Source organism: Balaenoptera borealis (genome assembly GCF_965194805.1).
Source record: "Balaenoptera borealis genome assembly, chromosome: 6".
NCBI classification, from domain to species: Eukaryota; Metazoa; Chordata; class Mammalia; order Artiodactyla; family Balaenopteridae; genus Balaenoptera; species Balaenoptera borealis.
The window spans coordinates 23,399,467-23,424,511 of NC_138863.1; the positions used below are offsets into that span (position 1 = coordinate 23,399,467).

The 25,045-nt window shown below is 35.7% G+C and overlaps 1 protein-coding gene across 1 annotated transcript in view; it reads right to left on the reverse strand.

The window, feature by feature from the left end:
* SPAG16 (sperm associated antigen 16) overlaps positions 1-24,536 on the reverse strand; it is an 868,000-nt gene extending 843,464 nt beyond the window's left edge. The window contains exons 1-4 of the mRNA XM_082395857.1: positions 23,663-24,536; positions 18,869-23,343; positions 4,118-4,164; positions 2,854-2,949 (exon numbers count right to left, since the gene is read on the reverse strand). Coding sequence (XP_082251983.1) covers positions 2,854-2,949; positions 4,118-4,164; positions 18,869-18,995 — 270 coding nt within the window. The 5' untranslated portion in view covers positions 18,996-23,343; positions 23,663-24,536. The remainder of the gene's footprint in view (positions 1-2,853; positions 2,950-4,117; positions 4,165-18,868; positions 23,344-23,662) is intronic.
* Between the last annotated feature and the right edge of the window lie 509 nt (positions 24,537-25,045).

Below are 25,045 nucleotides of genomic sequence, written 5' to 3' on the forward strand. Positions count from 1 at the left end.
ATACAAACTTACTAATCCTGAGCTACTTTTTCTTATAAGAACATAACTTTAATATGAAAATATTTGATAGTAATTCTTAATAAATATATAGGAAAATATCTTAGAGGACAATTCTTTGAGAACTACTGATTAATATGTTAAACAGTATAGTAGTTTTGTTCAGTTATCAATTCATCTTCTCCAGAAACACCTGACTATTTCAAAGAAATGCCTTATATTCTTAGAGGAGGAGGTGGAGAGAAGATGTCAGGAAATTCAACAGTTATATGATTTAGGTACTCCGCTACTGTTATCTTTAAAGATCAAAATTATAAGTTTATAAATATTATATTATTATGGCAATACATGGACCTTTAAGATTGCACCTCCAAAATTAGCAAAACAAAAAAAACACGAACCAAAACAGCTAAAGAATTACCCCTCAAAATGGTAATAATATGCTCACAGTGTAAAGGGGAAAACCCAGCTTGAATATAAGTAGACTTCTTTTCATAAAATTACATATAAGTATTTCTAAGGAATATGTGTGTGTATGTGTGTGTGTGCCTGTATTCCTATTTCTACTTACATTTATACTTAGAAAAAAGACTTCAGTTTCAAGAAACAATGGACAGTACAACCAAACCACACATTTGTTACAGATTAATAACATTTCCTATGTTAATTTTTTTCATTAATCACTTTAAATATGATAAAACTATATTTTATTTCAGAGTTCTGAAACACTGCACCTATCAAGGAAACATATTTTATAGGATAAAAAGTTTAAAATTTATGAAATAAAACATGCATCAATTTCTCAAATTTTTCATATGTATTATCAAGGTTTAAAGAAAATTATAAAAATTCATTTAAATGTCAACTCTTATATAAATAGTCCTTACTAATTTTCTAACCAATAAAACTACTTACATTATTCCAACTTTCAACTTTTCAATAATTTCAACTATATTCAACATTCTTAATGTAATGATGACCTTTTTTACTTGCAGTCTTTAATGAATTTTCTAAAAGTCCCTGTTCAGTTGAGACTACTACTATCCTCTAACATAGAAGAAAATATATCTTGCTCATAAACAGATGTGATAAAATCATAACAAAAGGAAGTGGGTTTCATAATCAATAAATATTCTTAAAACAGAAAGCCCATGGCACAACTCAAAGCTAGTTTTTGAAGATAAAATACTATAGAAACAAAAACCAAATTAGAAATACATAACTGAAATGCTTATCATAAAATGAATTCATATTTAATTTTAAAAGCTTAAGGGAAACTTTTGTGAATTTTCGGCATAGCACTGTTCCTCCAAAGAACTCAAAAAACAGATAAAAACTTAAATAAGAGTCAACAAGATGTAAATATGTCATAAATCTAGAAAGTTAACTCTTGCAAGCTTATGATTAAAGAAAGCTTCTGAGAAACTGATGAGAGAAGAATTACTGATATTTGGTTCAGAAGATATGACAGCTACTACATTGAATTTATTCACCAATTGCCCTTCTTGGATTTATCTTTGGATTTATAAGCACCTTCTAGCATGATACCACATACAAAGATGCAATTACAGTTTGGTCATAATTTTTTCATTCAATGATTCATTTATCCATTCATTTAACTGCTATTCATTTAGTGCCTACTATGTGCCAAGCACTGTGTTAGGCATATCTATGTTACCAAGTACCAATATAAATGAGTGGTACATAAAGTATTTTTTTAATCCTTCTTTACTTAATGATGTAAAGCAAGAAGGAAGATGATGAGTAATACATATAATGCAACTGATATGTTTATTCACTGCTCATCGTTCAAATGCTATGTTTTAAAACTTTCCTATAAATTACTGCATTGAGATATCCAACAGACTAATAAAGTCTGCATAGTAGACTTCACTTTACGTCTACCTAGAAGGAACTATATCCATAGCATATATTAGAGAATAGAGTTTACCATGAGCTAAAGCCCTCCACTTAGAATATAATCAATTCTGGATTCAAAAAATCCTCCTCTTCAGCATTTTTCAATTTTGAATGGACAGATATTTTGGAAAGGAGTAACTAGATTTCTGAACCAAGGAAATCTGCAAAATATGGAAAGATTGACACAGGCCAGAATACGGAGTGAAGTCTATCACATACTATTTTGCACTGAGGAAGCCAAATCTGTACCTAAATAAGAGTATAACAATTTCTTTCATATTTCACAGGAAAGGTTTCATTTTTGAAGAAAAGCAACCTTCTTAATTAGTATTGGTATGACTTCAGTGTTAATTAGTATTGGTAGCACTTTAAAAATATTTTTGCTATCATCATTATTTTCAATTTTTAATTGAGCTTGCAATTTTACAGGAATGCCATCATTCCATGTACTGTTAATTGGTGGTATTATAATCAGAAAGCATCCCTACCATATTTTCTAGTGAAATTAGTTCATTAGCCTCACAAGAAAAAAAGCATAATATATTAAGCATTTCCTATGATCTAAATACTTCCATGAAAAACAAAAAATACAGATGCTTACAAAACAGACTGTAGAATATGTATACAATACCAAGTTCTGTACAAGTGCTGAAAATCCTTGTTTAAACTCCACTGAGATTAAAGAGAGTTCTGAGAGAAAGTGTCATTTGTTGCAAAGTCATGCAAAAGTGACCACCATGTGGAAAATGATGAAATGAGGCAAAGTAAATATGACTACTTACTAAAAGTGAAGGTTAGATGATAAAGAAATAGAAGCGAAAAAGACGTCAGGTGATAGAGCTGCATCTAGTAAGTGAAGTATTTATAGTTTAAATGACTTTCAAAACTTCGTGTCACTGTTAAACTATAGGCTATGGTTGTGTTCAAAATTCTCACCAAAATTTGAGTATCTGTAGCCTGTTCTTGGACCATCTGAACTGCTTTTGCCAGATCTTCTTCACCTTCTGGAATGCTATAATTGTCATCTGGTATCTAAATCACAGAGAAAGAGAACGATAGGAAGAGTTAGCAGGAATATAAAAATACCTCATTTCATTTTAGAAATAAATTTTCCTCACAAAACAAAGGACCAAAGAAATACACTTTATGTAAGACACCATGTCATTCTGAAGATCTATGAAAAATAAACTAACAAGTAGGCAGCCCTCTGACTTCCTTATAAAAACATCACTCAATGTTACTACTGATGAACTTGAGGTTAGCTTATGGGCAACTGATTTTATCTATACTGACAAATGTAGTCTAACAACTCTGCTGAAAAAAAAAGAATGTTAGGCCATCTAAATGCCACCATTCTCTCCGCATCCCAGATTTTCTCCACCATTACTTTTCGTAACTACTAGCAACTGCAAATATCTAATAAATTATGTCTAATATTAAAAAGCAAAACAAAACTCACTGCCTGAATGTTAAGCTCTTGGAAGAATGCAACTGACTCTAGTTATGACATTAATGAGAGTGCACACTTATTGCATGCTTCTTATGTGCTGATCACAGCTTTAAGCCTGTTACATCTATTAACTCATTTCATGTGGTATGTATTAATATTATCTCCATTTTACCAGTAGTAATACAAAGCCTATCTTCTGTGTTTGTCCTGTCTCCTGTTTGCCCAGGCCACAAATGCCAGGCTTGTTTCCACAGTTTCATTCACAGCTTCTGTCATCTTGGAGTGACTCTGCCTTCCAAATCTCAGATGTAATGATAGGTTCCCTTGGAACAATGAATTAAAGGAAAGGTTTGAGACAGTAACTATATTAGACTGAAGTATTGCTAAGTTGCAGTTCGGAACCATAGGATCTGAGCTCCAGCTAGGTAGTAGGAATCTGGGAAACCTAGACTGGATGATTGGGAACACCTGCTGGACAGAGACGACAGACTATAGTGTGGATCCACAAGGCAGGTGATGAGAAGCTGACTCTGAAGGACAATTAACAAGAAAATCAAAAGAGCCAGATGTGTCAACCAATCTAAATTTTTAAATAGAATTTCCAAACCTCACTCTTCACCAGCTGATTAGCTAAATTCAGTTGAAACAGTAGCATCACTTAAGAAAAAATATTTTTAAGAAAAAATAAAATGAATATTTCACAGGAATGACTGTAATGAATTTATAGAATACATAAAATGAACAAATTACCTCTTCATATTCATAATCATCTTCAGATGCTTCAGTTATGGTGACCTCTAAATGTACTGTTAAGTTTGAATCTCAAAATAATGGAATAAAATTATTATATTTAAAAATTGAGATAACCTTAAAATACAGTATTATATCCAAGTAGCTCACCAAGTTAGTAAATACATGTAAATTAAGGTATTTTTTAAAATTCCTCCTCCTCATACAGCCTACAATTATAGATGTTTTAAGACAAAATATCTTAATTGTTATTTTAAATTATTATTCAAACAACCCAAACTCATGAAAAACTATATTTTTAATCTATGTACTATCTAATGATTTCCACTTTGATTCTAAGAAGACTTACAAAAATGTACATGGTATCATAACATAAATTAGAAAGAGATAAGAAAAATGATGGACAGGAAAACTATGACAGTAAATTTTCAAACACATCTCAAACCACAGTGGATTTTCCAGAGTTTCTGAGTCATTCACAATGCAGTGTGACTTCTTTATTTGGTTTAAAGTATTGTGAATGAAAAAACCAAAGCACACTAAGATTTAAATATAAGTAAAATATAGATTTCAATGTTTTCATCAATAAAAGATACTTACACCTCCACTCTCTTTCTTACATACCTCAATTTTAAAATTAAATTATCTTCTCAGAAAAGGCAGCCTAATGTTTAAGCAAATATAAACTACTTAATAATCATAACTCAGCAGTTCATAAATTATCAAGATATATCAGCATTAAAATATCAGTGGAAATGATTCTAATAAAAAATTCTAACAGCATTGCTCTAAGACCTTCAAAAATTACAAGTTAGTCTACAAACGAAAACTTCAAGACAACATCTAATTTTAAAAGAAATCAAAATACACGCCAGTAATGCTATTTTGTTGATTGGTTGGTAGGTTTACATTTTTTTTCAAATGCACAGACTTTATTAGGCCAAGTTTAAAAGGTATAAAATTAAACACTTCAGTGCACAGCAATGGTTATGAAAATCAAAGATTAGATTAGCCTAGTTTTCATTTTGCTGCTGGTTATAAGAAATTTCTCTGTCATCCCATCCTGCAAGAGTAACCTGACAGTGTGTATAACAACTTCTGTTGTTTGTAATAAGAACTGATAACACACACATAGTATTTAACAGGAGCCAGGCACTGTCCTAAGGGTTTTACATGTATTAACTCATTTCATCCTCATCCTACCAATGAGGCTGAACTATTATTATCTCTATTTTACAGATCAGGACTCAAATGCACAGTTACACAATCAGGACCTAACAGAATTGGGAATCAGCCCCAGAAGCTTAGGTTTCACTATGCTATACTACCTCTCTTGTTAACACAAATTAACATATGTAAATCATTTAGAATGGTGCCTGGCTTATAATAAATACTATACAAGTGTTTGTTGTTATTTTCCCTGTTCTGGAAAGAGATGAGTACCTGTGGAGAAGTCTCCTAAGTCTCCCATGATCTAGTGTTAAGATGAATGGATACATAAAAGACATTCTGAATCTTCCTCCTTTTCTAGATTTATATTTTTCTGACACATTTTCACTTAATGATATAAAATTTCCTTAGGTTCAGCTACAGGAAATTCAGCCTCCTTTTTATGGAAAAATATGTCCCCTTCTGAGAAACAACTATTAGAAGTTGATTTTGTAGGCAGTCACTTGCCTGTAAGTCTCCAGAAAAGTAATGCTATCCTTCATCACTGTTTATACCATAATAAATTTCACAAAGAAGTTAATATTCTAAAATGATCTGGATAGAGTTTATAATTGTAAATAAGCCAACTGCTTATTTATTGTGAGGAAGAAACGTCAAAGCAAAGTTTCTTGAACATGGCTCTATAGAGGAAAAAGTGATCTGTCCTCAAAGCTTTGGAAATATAAAACACTTGCATACTGCTACCAAAAAAAAATATTCTAGGGAACGGAGTATAATCACTAATAATATATTCTGTTTCCCATAATCAAAAAAGAGTAAGAGAAAAATAACTACCATTTTATAAAGCTGAAAAAGTATCATCGCATGGATCATAACCATATGTGCTCTTAAAACCCTGTGAGACTGAATGGCACAGATACAGTCATCTCTAAACTGAAGAAAAATAAAGGAAACTAAGTCAGGAAGATGAATAGATTTGGCCAAATTCAAAGATATGAGTGACAAAGACAAGTTTCTTAAATATAAATACCATGAATTTTCAACTACACCGTGCTGTTTCTACAGTGACACAATAGCAATGTGCAATTTTTACCAATATCCTCAGTAATGGATTCTCATCTATTTGTTTTCCAAACTCTCAAGTGTCATGTTACAAACAGATAAATCAAATCCTTTAAACAGCTCAATCTGAAGACCCTAAAGGAAGGAGAAATATAAAAGAGCTACAGGGCTATAGACCCAAAGATTCAGTAAACCAAGGGCAAGAGATTAACCAAACAAAACATCAGGAAGAGTACAAATACCCAAAACAGGAACCAGGATCCTCCTTAATTGATACTGTTAGTACCCACAATATGATGTGAACAGAAAATCTTCCTTCTCAGAAGCAACATAGTTGAAATGTGATGTTGCAGCGTTACTAAAGAAGGAAATGTACTTTCCATGTATGTTTGCATGCATCTGTCTAGCTGGCTAGCCGGCTCGCAACACATGGACAAATGCACAAACAAATCCCAAAACAATTCTGTGGCAGTTTACAGACATGCATACAGCTACAGGGAGATGAAAATAAATGAATATGGAAATTAGCAGAGAAAGGGAAACAGTAGAAGTAAGGTACAGTACAGGCCGTAAGGTCTCATGAACTTTGTTATATGCCACAGGTTTGACTCTAAGCTTCCCAGCAGTCAGGGTAAAAAGGGAAATGTAATCAGATACCAATTCAGTATCCATCCAATGAAAACAGATGAGTTTCTCAGCAAATGTACAGCAATCTCTGATTCTGAAGCCTGAGAGAAATCACGCTCTTAGGTTTTCATAAAGAGAACACTTTGGGCTGTACAGATATTGATCCCCTTGGCCCTTGGGACAGCCAGAAAGACAGAGTGAAGCCGGATCTGATGGAGCATCGTGTGTGAAAAAGGTTGCAAAGCACTGCTTTAGAAGCAATATTGGTAGGGTAGAAATGCACAGTTCATCAAGAATTGCCTGAAAAATAAAACCTTTAATCTTGATTCTACTTTCACTGGGCAACTTTCTTATCTGTAATCTAATCTCTTAGGTGATCCTATTCTCCAGGAAATGTCCATACAATTAAGCTGGTCACAATTTTCATACAAAATTATTTTTCCACTGCAGAATAATAAACTGGCATTCTGGCTTAATATCAGTTTCTTCTTGCCAAGCTGACTCTGAGCCCCTACGGAACTCCCTTCCCATTACCTGCCTAGCTTTCCTTCAAAAAACATCATTGAACTCCAGTTCCAAAATTCATTTTTTTCTACTCTGACTATTCCACTCAGATCTGGTCCTGCCTTTCTAGAGCTTGAGCTTGACTTGACACTTAATTTTGTGCCTGGTTTTCTAGTCTGATCTTGCCCAGGGTACTATCTGTGGGCCTCTTTTCTCCCTGGCCTGCACCCACAGTCCACAGCACCGCCCCCTTCCAGGCCAGGTACTATATCCTATAGTCATGGCCTGGTCTCAGACTAAGGGTCATTCTCCACATCTCCACTTGCTCTGGAAAGAATTTAGTAGTACTTGTGAGTTTGCATACTATGAATTAGTTCCCTGGTACTTCATCACCACCAGTGAACTAGTAGTTTCTACACGAACAGAATCTGCACCAGATCCTGACCTTGTAGATCTTGTCAGAAAACAGGCCAATATACACCCACACTGAAACTGCTAGGAAGCCCTAAATCCACCACAGTACTACAGAAGATACAACTGCAAGAAGCTTCAGAGAAGCATTTCAGCTGGCCTAATGGAGCAGAGTTTGATGTGACAGTTGGTATGATGGGGTCACAAACAAGGTTGTGCAAATGGACCACAGGCAGAAAGAAATGAACAATTTTCAGATGAGAGCAGCATACAAAGTTCCTCACACACTGGTCTCCTCCACTACTGCATCTGTAGGTAGTGATCACTGCCAGTAGCACCAGCTTTAAAAAGAACTGGAGTGAAACATAAAGCTAATTATATTTTACATGATTTCCCAAAGCTACTATAGACAGAAATTGCTTTGTAATCTTTGATATCACTGCAGAATCAATGTACACAAAGGCAATCTAAAGTCTAGCCTGGATCCTCCATGATCAACATTTTACTCACTAAATTGAAATAAAAGAAATGTATTGTAAATACCAAACATTATAGTCATGTTTCCTTTCTTAGGAAAGCCAGTTTAAATAAAGTAAGTTAACTGAAAATAGACCAAAGATGGCAAATAACTGGCACACTTGCTGTCAAAATTCCCATTGCTGTTTGCTTCCTTCAGTCTTTCCTACCAAGTCTTAATATCACATACCACGGAACCACTACCAATTCAATAGAATTGGCAAATGTGGAAATTTATGGGCCACTCCTGCCTAAGACAGCTGTTGCCCATCTTCTGCCTCAGAACATGGAAAATAATTTTCTTTCAACATATAAGACTCATGGTTCTCATAGTGGATGGTGGTATAAGTTTTTCCAACTTCTAAACCAGGAGACCCAAAGATATGGGGTCTATATATTATACCTCTATCTGAAAACATAAAGGCAAGAGGTTAAGATATTTGTTTACAGCCTTGCTACTCCAATTATAGCCCTTAGATCAGCCACACCAGCAGCACCTGGGAGCCTGTTAATGATGCAGAGTCTCAACCCCTGAAACCCGCACTTACTGAATTAGAATCTTCATTTCAAGATCCATATCTTGGATTCATATACACAGTAACATCTGCCTAGTCTAGAAGACACAGAACAAAATATAATTTTTTTCTCTCCAAATAATCTATGACTTTTGTGCACGTAAAATTCAGCACTCTAGGTTTAGTAACATGCCTCTACGTTCTACATTCAAATTGTCTATCCTTTTTATTTGAATATATGTAGGATGCAATTAAGCACCCATGAGCAAATCCAGTTTTCCAATGATAATAAGAAATACACTACTTGAGAACATAATGATTATTAAGGATTTTACTAATATCTTCTTACTTAATACTATAAATATTCCAGAGAAGTAACATCTTAGAGGAAAAAAAATAAATGTTAAAAGCAATAAATAACAAAATAACTTCTAAAAATAACAAAAGTTCTGTTTTAATTACACAAAGTTATCAGTAAACATTACCACTGCAGTGAGATACTGGCTAAGGATACTACTTAAGAAGAAAAGCATGCATCTTAGATGGGGTATTGGTTTAGTGTGATCACCATATTTCAGGGTCTGGAATCCTTAATTTGCATTTTTGAAACAGTTGACTTTGGGACTGCATCCAGAGTTGGTTAGCCTCAAAGAACAGGCTTAAACTCAGTCAACCCTCACAAACTGCTGTTGGGGCCAAAGGAGACCTTTTCAGGGGTCAGCAAATGTATGTCCATGATCTAAGTCAAATTCTTAGCGTTAAAATGTCTAGAAAGATAAAATAATAATCAAAAGCCAGTTAGGGGAGCAGAGAATCAGCAAAAAGGGAGGTAGGTAACAAAAACAATACTACTTTGGGGGCTCTACTTCCCTGGAGTCCATGCATTTCATTACTCTTCCTTGAATAAGGTCTTTCTTTAGACAAGTAGCAAAAAAATCAATTAAGCATTAGCTTTCTTAATACAATTCATTCCAGCCTGCATCTCTCAGCTGGAATAGGCACTCCCAAATGTCTGCAGCCACACATTAAAAGGCAACCCCTGATCATTACTATGAATGAAAACCTCTCTCAAGTTGTATTGATTTTTAATAGAGCATTCATTCACGAAAGACAACCAATCTTCTTTACAATTACTAGAGATACCTACTTGCCCGTTTACAGATCACATAGTTAAAATCTAGCCTTACATTTTACAAAGCTGCAAATATCTTTCTAAAAAAGAGTTCACTAGAGGATTCATATATTCCATGATTAGATTTCTTAAAGTTCTGGAGATAGCTAAGTAAGATAAGAACTATGTCATGTAAGTTTGCATCTCGCCCTATACAAGTTTAAAAATTAACAGCAGTGATATCATGGAGTGCTTCAGAAGAGATACAGGTGGCACCACTATAGCTAGGAGGTTACAAGGGAGGGGTGTTTCAAGTGTAATAATTCTATTTCTTGGACACATTCTCTAAACTGTCATAAAGAATGTGAGCCTTCTCTTAATGAAGCCACTCACCCTCATGGTGGATCCTGGATATGTTTCTGGTTCGGACCACACTAACCTTTACATGTTCTTTATGTCTGAATGTTTAAGAGCAAAGAAAAGGGTGATTTCCTGGAGAATTTGAGTCAAGCCCTTTCATAAGCCTTGCTCAATATTAACAGCTCATTGTCTAGTGTTCTCGGAGCATCTATTCAGTCATAAATAAGGGAAGTCCAGGACCAAATGTAGTGGATTAGAAGTGATTAAGTATATGTGCAAAGTACAGATCAGATTTCTGATTCATTAGTGCATATTATAATTTTTATTTATCCACTGCAATAGCTCAATTAAATTACCTGAAAACTAAAGACTTTAAACCCAAGAAAGTCTCACTTCAGCAACTATCATAATCACCTTAAGAAACAATGTCAAATAAAACTACACAGTCAACTGTTAATAATGCATGTTAAGAGAGCTCAGGATACAGGGATAATTGTCATTCAAAAGTAATCCTCAAACTTCATTTAACTAAGAGTTAAAGGCTCTCACATGACTAAATCTCTTACCTGAAGACTGAATGTAGGAAAACTGATTGGTTAAATGTTTAGTAACTACTGACTACCCTTTGGTTGAAACCAAAAATAGTCAACAAAAGAGAAAAGGGGAAAAGCACAGTGACTAGATAATTCACAAAGAGGATAATAAAATCCTCAAAGAAGGGTGGGCTCAAAATGGCAGAGTAAGAAGAACTTGAGCTCACCTCCTCCCATGGACACACCAAAACTACAACTACATATAAAGCAACTCTGAGAACGACCTGAAGACTAGTAAGACGGGTAGGAGGGGTAGAGGTGTGATCTGGTCACCCACATCCCCAGTGTGGCGACCCACAAGCAAGAGGGGATATCATAACCACGGAAGCCCTTGCTAAAGAGCAAGGGGTTCAAGTCCCACATTGGTAACCCCAGGCCAGGGGACCTGCATGAGAAATATGAGCCCCCATAAGGTCTGACTTTGAAAACCAGTGGGGCTTACATACAGAAGAGCTAGAGAGCTCTTACAAGAAACAAAAACTCTACCCTTAAAGGGCTCATGCACAAACTCACTCACTCTGAGTCCCAGCACATAGGCAGCAGACTGAATAATGCCTGGCTTCTAGGGGACCTACCAAAGCCACCCCAGCATGTCTCTGGCCTGTGCCCACTTCATCTCTAGCTTCGCTGCCAAGGCAGCCCTCACTCAGCATGTCCCAGGACCCTCCCTCTTTCCCAGCCCATGCCCACTTCAGTTCCAGCCAGCCTACCAAAGCCAACCAGCACATGCAGTCTATAGAGGGAATGCTCCTACACAAGGCCATGACTTCAATACTAGGGAAAATAACTGTTTTGCCTAATTCATAGAAACAAACACAGAAAGTAAAACAAAATGAGGATGCAGATAAGTATGTTCCATATGAAAGAACTTGATAAAACCTCAGAAAAAAAAAAAAAAACTAATGAAACAGAGATAAATAATTTGCCTGATAAAGACTTCAAAGTAATGGTCATAAAAATGCTCACCGAACTCAAAAGAATGGGTGAACACAGTGAGAACTTCAATAAAGAGTTAGAAAATATAAGAAAGACCCAACCAGAGCTGAAGAATAAAATAACTGAAATGAAAAATACACCATAGGGAATTACAACAGGTTGGACGATACAGAAGAATACATAAGCAATCTGGAAAACAGAATAGTGGAAATCACCCAATCTAAACAGCAAAAATAAACGAAGAACTAAAAAATGAGGATAATTTATGGAACCTCTAAAACAACATCAAGCATGCTAACATTCATATTATAGGGGCTCCAGAAGGAAAAGAGCAAGAAGGATGGGTCAGAAAACCTATTTGAAGAAATAATAACTGAAAACTTCCCTAACTTGGAAACGGAAACATATCTAAGTCCAGGAAGCACAAAGAATTCCAAACAAGATAAACCCAGAGACAGCCACACCAAGACACACTATAACTAAGATGGCAAAATTTAAAGATAAAGAAAGAATTTTAAAGGCAGCAAGAAAAAACCAACTAGTCACATACAGGGAAACCCCTGTAAGACTATAGGCTGATTTTTTTCAGCAGAAACTTTGCAGGCCAGAAGAGAGTGGCATGATATGTTAAAAGAAAAAACTTACAACCAAGAATACTCTAGCTGGCAAGGTTATCATTCAGAATTGGAGGAGAGATAAAGAATTTCCCAGACAAGCAAACACTAAGAGTTCATCACTACTAAACCAGTTTTACAAGAAATGTTAAAGGGGCTTCTTTAAGTGGAATAAAAGGCCATAACTAGAAATAAGAAAATATACAAGAGAAAAAATTTCACTGGTAAAAGCAAATATATAGTAAAGGCAGTGAATCAGACATTTAAAAAGCTAGTATGAAGGTTAAAGACAAAAGTCATAAAGTCAACTATAACTACAATAAGCAGTTAAGGAATACACAAAGTAAAAAGATGTAAAATATGGCATCGAAAACATAAAACATGGGGGGGGGGGAGTATAAATGTAGTGCTTTTACAATGCATTCAAACTTAAGCAACTTTCAAGTACACTGCTGTATAGCTGTCACGTACAAGAGACTCACTTCAGATCTAAAGACACATACAGGCTGAAAGTGAAGGGATAGAAAAAGATATTCCATGCAAAAAGAAAAAAGAAAAAAAAAGAAAGCTGGCTTAGCAACACTCATATCAGACAAAATAGACTTTAAAATAAAGACTGTAACAGAAGACAAAGAAGGGCATTATATAATTCTAAAGATGTCAATCCAAGAAGAGGATATAACATTCGTAAATATTTAGGCACCCAACAAAGGAGCACCTAAATATATAAAGCAAATAATAACAGACATAAAAGGAGAAATTGACAATAGTAAAATAATAGTAGGGAACTTTAGCACACCACTAACATCACTGGAAAGATCATCCTGATAGAAAAATCAATAAAGAAACATTGACCTTAAATGGCACATTAATGGCCAGATAAACTTTATACAAATATACAGTACATTCCACCCAAAACCTGCAGAATACACATTATCTTCAAGCGCTCTTGGAACATTCTCAATGAAAGATCACGTACGGCCACAAAGCCAGTCTCAATAAATTTAAGAATAGTGAAATCATAGAAAGCATCTTTTCCAACCACAACAGTATGGAACTAGATACCAATAACAAAAAGAAAACTGGAAAAAAACCCAAAAACACACGGAGGCTAAACAACACACTACTAATCAACCAATGGGCCAATGAAGAAATCAAAGAGGAAATTAAAAAATACTTTGAGACAAATGAAAATAGAAATACAATCTTCCAAAATCAATGGGCTGTAGCAAAAGCAATTCTAAGAGGGAAGTTTCTGGTGATACAGGCCGCCCTAAAGAAACTAGAAAAATCTCAAATAAACAACCTAAATTATACCTAAAGGACTAGAAAAAGAAGAACAAACAAAGCTTAAAATTAGTAGAATGAAGTAAATGAGAAAGATCAGAACAGAAATAAATGAAAGAGACTAAAAAAACAATAGAAAAGATCAATGAAACAAAGAGCTGTTTCTTTGAAAAGTAAACAAGATTGATAAAACTTCAGCCTGACTATTCAAAAAAAAAAAAGAGAGAGTGCCCAAATAAATAAAATCAGAAATGAAAGCGTAGTTATAACCAATACCACAGAAATACAATCAAAATAGACTACTACAATTTTATACCAACAAACTAGATAACCTGGAAGAAATATACAAATTTCTAGAAACATATAATCTTCCATGACTGAATAAGGAAGAAATAGATAATCTGAACAGACTGATTATTAATAATAAAACTTGAATCAGCAATCAAAAAACTCCCAGCAAACAAAAGTACAGGACCAGACAGCTTCACAGGGTGATTTACCAAACACGTATACAAAAGTTAATACCAATTCCAAAAAATTGAAGAAGGAACACTTCCAAACTCATTCTATGAGGCCAGGGATATCATGATACCAAAACCAGACAAAGACACTACAAAAAATGAAAGTACAGGCCAATATCCCTGATTAACATAGATGCAAAAATCCTTAACAAAATATTAGCAAACCAAATTCAACAATACATTTAAAGGGATCATACATCATAATCAACTGGAATTTATTCCAGGAATGTAAGGATGGTTCAATATCCATAAATCAATCAATGTGATACACCACATTAACAAAATATAAAAATCACATCATGATCTCAATAGATGCAGAAAAAGCATTTGACAAATTTCAATATAAACCTATGATAAAAACTCTCAATAAAGTGGGTATAGAGGGAATACACCTCAGCACAATAAAGGCCATATATCACAAACACACAGCTAACACCAAACTCAATGTTGAAAAGCTTAAGGCTTTTCCTCTAAGATTAGAAACAAGATGAGGATTCCAAGTCTCACCACTTTTATTCAACATATTACTGGAAGTTCTAGCCACAGCAATCAAACAAGAAAAAGAAAAGACATACAAATCAGAAAGGAAGAAAACTGTCACTATTTACAGATGACATGATACTATTTATAGAAAACTCCAAAGACTCCACCAAAAATTATTAGAAATTATAAATGAATTCAATAAAGTTTCAGGATACAAAATTAGTATACAGAAATCTGTTGTTTTTCTCTACACTAATAACAAACTATCAAAAAGCAAAATAAAGAAAATAATCTCATTTACAATTGCATCAAAAAGAGTAAAATAGCTATGAATAAATTTCACCAAGGAGATGAAACACCTATACTCTGAAAACGGTAAGATATTGATGAAGAAAACTGAAGCAACACAAATGAATGAAAGAACATACTGTGCTCATGGATAGGAAGAAAAAATATTGTTAAAATATCCATACTACTCAAAGCAATCTACAGATTCAATGAAATCCTATCAAAATACCAATGGCATTTTTCACAGAACTGGAACAAATAATCTTAAAATTTGCATGGAAACACAAAATACCCTGAATATCGAAACAATCTTAAGAAATAAAAAAAAGCTGGAGTTATCACACTCCCTGACTTAAAACAATGCTACAAAGCTATAGTAAGCAAAACTGTAAGGTACTAGCACAAAAACAGATACATAGATCAATGGAACAAAACAGAGCACCCAAAAATAAACTCTTATTTATCTGGTCAAGTAATCTACAAGGAAGCGAGAATGTACAATGGAGAAAAGACAGCCTCTTTAATAAATGGTGCTGGGAAAACTAGACAGCCACAAGCAAAAGAATGAAACAGGACCATTTTCTTTTACCATATACAAAAATAAAATCAAAATGGATTAAAGAATTAAATATAAGACATTAACCATAAAACTTCTGGAAGAAAACATAGGCAGTATGCTCTTTGATTTTTTTGGATCTGTTGCCTCAGGCAAAAGAAACAAAAGCAAAAATAAATGAGACTACATCAAATTGGAAAGCTTTTGCATAGCAAAGGAAACCAACAAAATGAAAAGGGAAAGAGCAATCTACTGAATGGGAAAAGATATTTACAAACGATATATCTGATAAGGGGTTAATATCCAAAATATATAAAGAACTCACACAATTCAACATCAAAAAAGTCAACAATCCAATAAAAAATGCACAGATGACCTGAATAGACATTTTTCCAGGGAATATATATAGATGGCCAACAGACACATGAAAAGGTTCTCAACATCTTTAATCATCAGGGAAATGCAAATCAAAACCACAGTGAGATATTACCTCACACCTGTCAGCATAGCTATTATCAAAAGCCAAGAAATAACAAGTGTTGGTGAGGATGTGAAGAAAAGGGAACCCTCCTGCACTGTTGGTGGGAATGTAAATTGGTGCAGCCACTATGGAAAAAGGTACAGAGGTTCCTCAAAAAATTTAAGAGAACTACAATATGATCCAGCAATTCCACTTCTGGGTACTTATCCAAAGAAAACAAAACACTAATTTGAAAAGATATATGCACTGTATGTTTATTGCAGCATTATTTAAAATAGCCAACATATGGAAGTAACCTAAGTGTCCATCAACAGATGAGTGGAGAAAGAAAATGTGGTACACATATATACAATAGAATATTACTCAGCCATAAAAAAAACAAAAAACTGAAATCTTGCCATTTGCAACAACATGAATGGACCTTGACGGTATCATGCTAAGTAAAATAGTCAAAGACAAACACTGTGTGATTTCACTTATATGTGGAACTTAAAAAAAAAACAAACAAGCTCAGAAGCAGTTTCATAGATATAGAGAAAAAACTAATGGATGTCAGAGAAGAGGGAGATGGGGGGCTGCGTGAAAGATGAAAGGAATTAAGAGGTACAATCTCCCAGTTATAAAATAAATATATCATGGTGTTGTAACATATAGCATAGGGACTATAATCAATAATAATGCAATAACTTTGTATGGTGACTTACAGTAACTAGTCTTATACTGGTGATCATTTCATAATGTATAAAAATGTTGAATCACTATGTTGTACACCTGAAACTAATATAATATTGTAAGTCAGTTATACTTCAATTTAAAAAAATCCTGAAAAGTTATAGTTTTTTATATTTGTAAATATGATTACTTGGAGAAGTCTTTGCAAGATAGGTTTTTTGCAAACTGCTATATGTTGGCAGCTGTAACTCGGTGATCTCCCTGCAAATTAAGTAAACCAGATTTTCATTAGTGAGAGTTGTGCTATATTGCAGTCTCACCACTTATTTCACAAAGATGGTTGCAAAAAAAGTTACCTCACTATGTTTGTCTCATGTTAACAGTTAAACTATAGTGATAGAAATCATTTTAATGCAGACAGATATAAGATGCCCGGTTATCACTAGCATGGACATTGGATAACTTTATACTTTGATGTAGATTAGCGCTGAAAGAGTCGTTGAATTGTTTTTGAATTTAAAAAGGAAGATTACTGGAAAAGACAGCTTATTAAGAGCTAGGAAAAGAGTATAAAACCTCACTTAAGATACTAGAGCACCCACATATTTCACTCAAATTTATTTCAAACTATTCGAATATATTCTTGTAAAAATCATGTTTGCACTGAATGAAATACTATATATTTTCTTTGAGCTTTTCAACCAAGTTCTTCAAAGCTCCCTGTAGCAGGGATGTATACTGGGCCTGAGTCAGGACAGGTTAATCAGTTTAAAAGCCTACAAAATGAATCACTGCTGGATCTCTGGAATCTTGAATTAAATCCGAGGGGATTATATTTGGACAAAAAAATAAGGTAGATTTTGCAGTTTCCTTGATACCTTTAAGAATAAAACAGATTACCCATCTCTCTCCTATCTGCCTGAAGAATGGAGTAGTTATCTTTTTCTCATGAATCCTCCCCCTCTCAATACCATTAATTTAGAGAAGGGGAGCTCAAAAGCTTTACACAAGAGATAGTGAACCTAATTATCCACATATGGCCATTCAATTTTTCTGGTTATTTCCAATGATAATCGCTCATCACTGTCTGATCTTGCTTCTTCCTAACATCCCTGAGCTTCGTCAGGTCACCAGGTTACCATTTAGTTGCTAAAGGGGAGGGGGGGGGAGGGTTATTTTTATCATTAAGTAGCCCAAATTGAAACTACCCAGTAAGTAGATGCTACCAAAACAAATCACTTAAGCATTGGACAATTGGACCATCTACAGGATCCGGCTGGATATTCTGAGCTTCCTCCTTCCTCTCCTTAAAGCCTAGAGGTAGCGGTCTTTTCCTTAACCTCCTGATGTTTTCCTACGGATTTATTTTCACGGCATTCTGAACGTTTGGGGGCTTAATAAAACCCCTGAGTTGGGGGCTTCCCTTCCCTAGTGGCGCAGTGGTTGAGAATCTGCCTGCCAATGCAGGGGACACGGGTTCGAGCCCTGGTCTGGGAAGATCCCACATGCCGCGGAGCAACTGGGCCCGTGAGCCACAACTACTGAGCCTGCGCGTCTGGAGCCTGTGCTCCGCAACAAGAGAAGCCGCCATAGTGAGAGGCCCGCGCACCGCGATGAAGAGTGGCCCCCGCTCGCCGCAACTAGAGAAAGCCCTCGCACAGAAACGAAGACCCAACCATAAATAAATAAATAAATAATTTTTAAAAATTAAAAAAAAAAACAAAAAACCCTGAGTTAAAGGAGGGTTGGATTAATTTGTTGTGCTACTTTAAAATAAAACTGCGAAGTTTACTGAGTGGTGACTACTAACTTTTTCCAACAGGAACACATCAGCCTACAACTACTACAAGGCGAAAAATTACAGTGGGTAGGTAGCAGGGGGTCGCGGTGGCGCTGAAACCACCTAGAGGTCCAATAGGCGTCTCTACCGGCTGGGTGACCGCAAGCTTCACAGGGCACCCAGAGCGGGAAGGCCGCGCCCTCGCCCCCAACACCCATTACCGCGGCCAGCGTCTGGGTGCCGCTTCCTACTCGGGAAGGATACGCTCCAGGTAGTAGGCGCCCTCGGCGGCCACCGCCTCCGCGGTGTCCCCGGCAGCCGTCGAGCCCATGCCCAACGCTTCTTCCAAAACCCGCAGGGCCGAGGAGGGTATCCCTTGCTGAGTAGCCATCTGAAGCGCTCCGGGTGCCTGCCCCTGGCTACCGCACCGCGTCCCAAAGGCAACCGCGAAGACGCTCGAGTACGACCACACACACTCAGCTCTCGCGAGAGTCTGGCATCCTTCACCCCTCCCACTGCGCGGTCTCCGGGCCAGGAAGGGCTACCCCGAGCCCTAAATGGGGGTGTCCTCTTCGCTTCCTACGTTACCGGGGCAACCTCGTTGCCTAGTTACCCTGAGCCCTTGGGATGCAGTTCCTGGACTGGACGAGATAAAATGAAGCAGTGGACTTGGTTTGCACACCTTTTCTTACCGAGGTGGCTTGGTTTTCTTCAGTTTTGACCCTAGCATTTGTTTTTCACTTCGTTTTCTTCTCTAAATTGTCTTTCTGTTGGTTCTTAAATGCCAATCGTCAGTCCCCAGATTTTTAGGTATGTGTAGAGTCCTAGTTGTCCCCAGGGAAAACTAATGGAAAAGAGGAAGATCCTCAGTACCTGGAGGAAAAAAAAAAAAAAAAAGTCCTAGAAATCATGAGATTGGCCCAGGGGAACTACCAATAAAGAACTAGGATGGTCACCCTAGTCAATTCCATTCTCGTACTCATTCAAAGTATTTATCTGGACGTCTGTTTTGTCTTTGGTTTTATACTCTGGGACTTGGAATTGTAGTTGTAACGTTGATTCTTACCAAAGTAAAGCCATTTCCATAAGAATTTTGAGATACAAATTGTCCTAACATAATGTATAATAAATGATATTTGCCCAATCACGTGCAGTCCTTTTGCTATGACAGAATCTTCCTCGGGTTTATATTGTGTATGTATCAGAACCATCTACAGGGCCCTTTTATTTACGGATTCTTTTTCATCCTACATTCTGATGAAAATTGGATGCCAAACAGCACCTCATTATAAAAATTCCCATTTATTACCAAAAAACACATAGTGGCAACTTCTAATGAGGTGATAAAGAGCTTCAATGTTGGAACCAGAGAGGCTGCATTCAGGGCCTGGCTCCACCATTACTAACTATGAAACCTTGGGCAAACCACTTAATGCCTCCAGGCCCCAGTTTCCTCATTTTTAAAATGGGGATATTATTACCTACCTCAAAGTATTGTTGCAAGAGGTAAAACAACATAAAGAGTTGAGAACTCACCAGTCACATGGTAGACACTAAGAAATAGCTGTTATTTGTACTTAATTGTTTGGTTTGGTTTTGAGATTTTTTTTTTTTTTTAGCATACTCAAGCATCACAATTAGATGTAATAGTTAGAGAATTCATTCTTAGTAGTATTTACTCTTTTAATAACTTACTCCTGTCATTGACTTCTCATATCAAACATATCCCGAGTGCTCACTAAGATGCAAGGAAGAATAATAAGGGACTGAAAATTCAGGGAACTCTGAAATTGGGGAATCCACTGCTTTTCTCGTAAGCCTGCTCTTCCTTCCAAAGGGAGGAATTTCCTCATCCCTCAAGGTTGTTTCCTGTAAGCACAAGCCTGAGATATGGCCTGGGTGAGGAGTGTCAGGGCCTTGCACACTCAGCAAGACATGTAGAAACATGAGAGAACCATAGAGGAGGGTGTCTCTGAACAATTAATGTATACTTTGATTTTTTTTTGTCTGTTATAACAGCTCTCTTATTTTTTAGAGGTAGTATGTCATGTTCTACAGCTAGGTTTGAATCCTGGCACTTCTGTATGACCTTAAGTAACTTAAGCTCTGCGAGCCTTAGTTTCCTCTTCTCTAAAACAGAGACTTTAATATCCACCTTACTAAAATATAGATTAAATGAAATGAAATATATAAGAAGCACTGAAGATCATGAAGAAGCAAAGCCTCTACCTACAAAAGTGAATCTTGCTCATTCAGAAATTTGAGCTTTTTTCTTTAAAGAAAAGTGTAATAGACATCTAAGTTTCCATTCCTCATAGAGCTTTTTAAAATGGTTTCATTGGATATAGGGCTTAAAAATCACTATTAAATGCAAATAAAGTTACCCCCCCCAAAAAATGTCCAGTATATTAAATATTTTCAATAAATGTCAATAAAATTTACTTAAATTATTGAGAGAATATGCCAGTCTCGAATTGGATATTATATTTATAAGGAACTTACATATATAGAAAAAATTTTAAGACAAAACTTAAATATTTTTAGAAATATCCAGAATTCAAAAAAGGAGATCTTAAGAGTCATAAGAAAACAAATACATTATGACCAGTATCCACCGTTTAAGGCAGAGAAGAAGTGGAAAAGATTGTCAGAAGAGCTAAAACAAAAAAAAGTCTTACAACTTAAAGAAGTATCATTACTCCGCTCCTCAAAAAAAGTTTTTTTAATTCTGGAAGTCTCATTTTCTAAGTGTTCCAAATAACCAAAGTTTTAACTCAGAACTACCAATTTGATTACATCCATTTCATGACGTTCAAATTTAGATGTCACCCAAGATGTTTTTGGCTTCCCTCCAATTTAAACACATTTCACAGGACCAGAGCAGCAGTGCATTTAAAAATTCAAATTAGTAGTGTCTTTAATATCTTACTTTGTAAACCTTTAGATTTCTACAATGGATGAGTAATATTTTTAAAAGCAATTAAATAAAAGCAAAAGTAATCTTAACAAATACAAACAGAACAAATAATTTCCTTCAGAAAAAAATTGGGCTGCAACCTTCTGTAGTGATTGCTATTATCTTAAAACCAGTATGTCTTTGCAATGGATGAATTTGAAAATAATCCTTTTACATTGGAATTCTTGTTCCATTAATTGCTGGTTTAATTTAAAAGAAGTGTGAAAGCCTTACTAAGAAAAAGCAAAAACTTCAGATCACAGTAGTGGTTTCAGTTATAATGCTATCCTATAGTCCTTCCATTCTATAGTCCTTACTTTTTAAAATATTTTGCAATATTTTAAGTGTAAAAAGAAAAAGAAAATTGCCTTAACATTTTGATAAATGAACAGCAAGCCATCTAATTTCCCTTTGAATATGCTCCTGAAAGAGGTAAATAAAGAAAACCAATGGAGACAGTCAAAATGAAGCAACAACCACAAAAGTCAAGTTTTTATTTCCTCCCAGACTAAATGCTCCATTATTGTAAAAGTGAAATTATTTTTAAAAGCAAAACCAGAAAAGAATCTGACAATGGATTTACTCTTCACATTTTTAGTTTCAAAGCAGAAAATACTCATATGTAAAGGTATAGTAAATTACTATTCAATTTTCAGAAGTTGAGTGTTCATTTGCTACCAGTAGAGCCCAAGCCATATACTGATGCATCTTTTTATGAAAGTAACTATCTTATTTTCTTTCAAAAGCTCACAGTAAGTGGTAGCCAGTTTTAGAATTCCAGAATTCATAGAAGTAGTGGTAATTGACTGTGGTCAGCCATACAGCTATATTTTCCCTTTTTTCACTAACAACTGTTCGCAAATTCATACCTCTTGTGTTCTTAGCCCATGTAGTTCAAATAGGATCAATCTTCTGACTTTAGAGATGAGCACATGACCCAAGCTTAGCATAATAAGATTTCATTTCTCTTGGCTACAGTGATCAGCTGCCAAGTTGGCATGTGACCCAAGAAGAGCCAATGAGACATGGTGGGAAATTGTTGGAAATTCTGGCAAAAAGATTTATTTCATCCCTTGGGATTTAAGTTCTAGAGTTGCTAGTCACTTTGCAAGTATGAAGAAAATTTCTATCTAAGACTTGAGTAAAAATGGAGGACCGAGGTGAAAGAAACAGAAAATCTGAGTCCAGATAAAGTCACTTGAACCTCTAGTATATACGTATATATTTCCTTGCTCTGTCAGCTGATAGGGTCTAGAAGCAAAAACACCCCCATAAGCAATGATCAGACCTACCACCCAGATCTTGGTTTATTAATACCATTTTCTGATAAAAAGAAGAGCCAATGGAGAAATGGCTGGATATAGGGCCGGTCTGGGAATGTACAAGACAAGACTGGAGCATCTTACAGTGCCAGAAAGTAAAAAAGTGCCCCCCAACTAAAAATCCCACAAAAATGGGGTATAGCCAAGGGACAAAGGAGCTAAGTGAAAGAGCTCCCCAAAATGTACAAAGCTAAAACAATTTGAGCAACAAAATTAATAAAGTAGTATTGGAAAATAACCCAAAGTATAAAATAAATATCTATAATTTCATACTGATGTAAAGAAATGATTTCATAAATAAATAAATAAATAAATAGAAGAGAATGGACACATCTCCTGTGAAGAGAATTCCAAATAATGGATGTAGATACACCACATTCAAGGAATGGAGTATAACTCACCACTCCTTAAGTGTGCACTGCACATGATGATGACTTTCTTCTAAAGAGTAGAATGTGGGGCTTCCCTGGTGGCGCAGTGGTTGAGAATCTGCCTGCCTATGCAGGGGACACGGGTTCGAGCCCTGGTCTGGGAAGATCCCACATGCCACGGAGCAACTAGGCCCGTGAGCCACAGCTGCTGAGCCTGCGCGTCTGGAGCCCGTGCTCCGCAACAAGAGAGGCCGCCACAGGGAAAGGCCCGCGCACCGCAATGAAGAGTGGCCCCCACTTGCCACAACTAGAGAAAGCCCTCGCACAGAAACGAAGACCCAACACAGCTAAAAATAAATAAAATAAAATAAAATAAAATAAAATAATAAATAAAGAGTAGAATATGGACAGTGGGGAAAAAAATAAATTTACAGTGGAGAAACCTGACAAACACTACCTCAGAAACCCATAAACCCAGACTAATCGTGAGAAAAACATGAAATAAATCTCAACTGAGGAACAGTCTACAAAATACCTTACTGGTATTGCACAAAACAGTCAGCATCATGAAAAACAGAGAAAGTGTGAGCCAAGAAGCTCCTAAGGAGGCCGATGATTAAATGTAATGTGGGATCCTAGAACGAAATATGGACATTAGGTAAAAACTAAGAACATCTGAATAAAGTTTGGACTTTAGCTAATAATAATGTATCAATATTTCTTCAATAATGTGATAAAAATGTACCATATTAATGTAAGATGTTAATAATAAGGGAAACTGGATGTGGCTATATGAGGACTTTCTATACTACCTTTGCAACTCCTTGGTAAACCTAAAACTATTCTTAAAAAGTTTATTTTTAAAAAATTACTTGAATCTTGATTCTAGTGTTGCCTTAAACAAAACTCATCCCTTGACCCTTCTCTTATATGGAATCATAAATTCTTTTTCCTTTAGCAAGTTTCTGTTGGGCTTTCTGTCACTTGCAATTCAACAAGGCCTAGCTGATATATTGACTCTATAGAGAATCTTTTTTTTTTTTATATACATTTGAAGATATATTTTACTGCCAAGGGTGTTTTTCTAAAACTGTCTGATATAACATACCTTTATGCATTTAGACCTGAAAGAACTTTTCTTTTTCCCACACAGGTGGAAGAAATACAGTTTGCTTTCACACATAGGAAAAGAACTGAATGGCCTATTTTAGAAGGCACTCTCCTCTATCTTGTCCACTTGTCAAGCACTTCCTCATCTACAGACTGAGAAAAGATAGATAAAAAGAAGTGGTTGTGACCACCTAGAGGGGTGGGATAGGGAGGGTGGGAGGGAGGGAGATGCAAGAGGGAAGAGATATGGGAACATATGTATATGTATAACTGATTCACTTTGTTTTAAAGCAGAAACTAACACACCATTGTAAAGCAATTATACTTCAATAAAGATGTTAAAAAAAATTAAAAAAAAAGAAGTGGTGAAGTTAGGGGGAAGAAAAATGGCAGTGGTTGGAAGGAGAGAGGAATTGCACGGAGAGCAGTGAGGGGTTGGAGGTGGAAGTTGAAGAAGGGGTAGGTAGAAGAGGAAGTCTCACTTGGAGAGCATCACAAAAACAAACAAACAAAACAAAGCAAAACTCACGATACAGAGAAAACAACAGTGGTTGCCATGGGGGAGAGGGTTTGGAGGGTGGGTGAAATGGATGAAGGGGGTCAAGAGGTACAAACTTTCAGTTATAAAATAAATAAGTCATGAGAAAGTAATGTAGAGCATGGTGACTAGATTCAATAATAC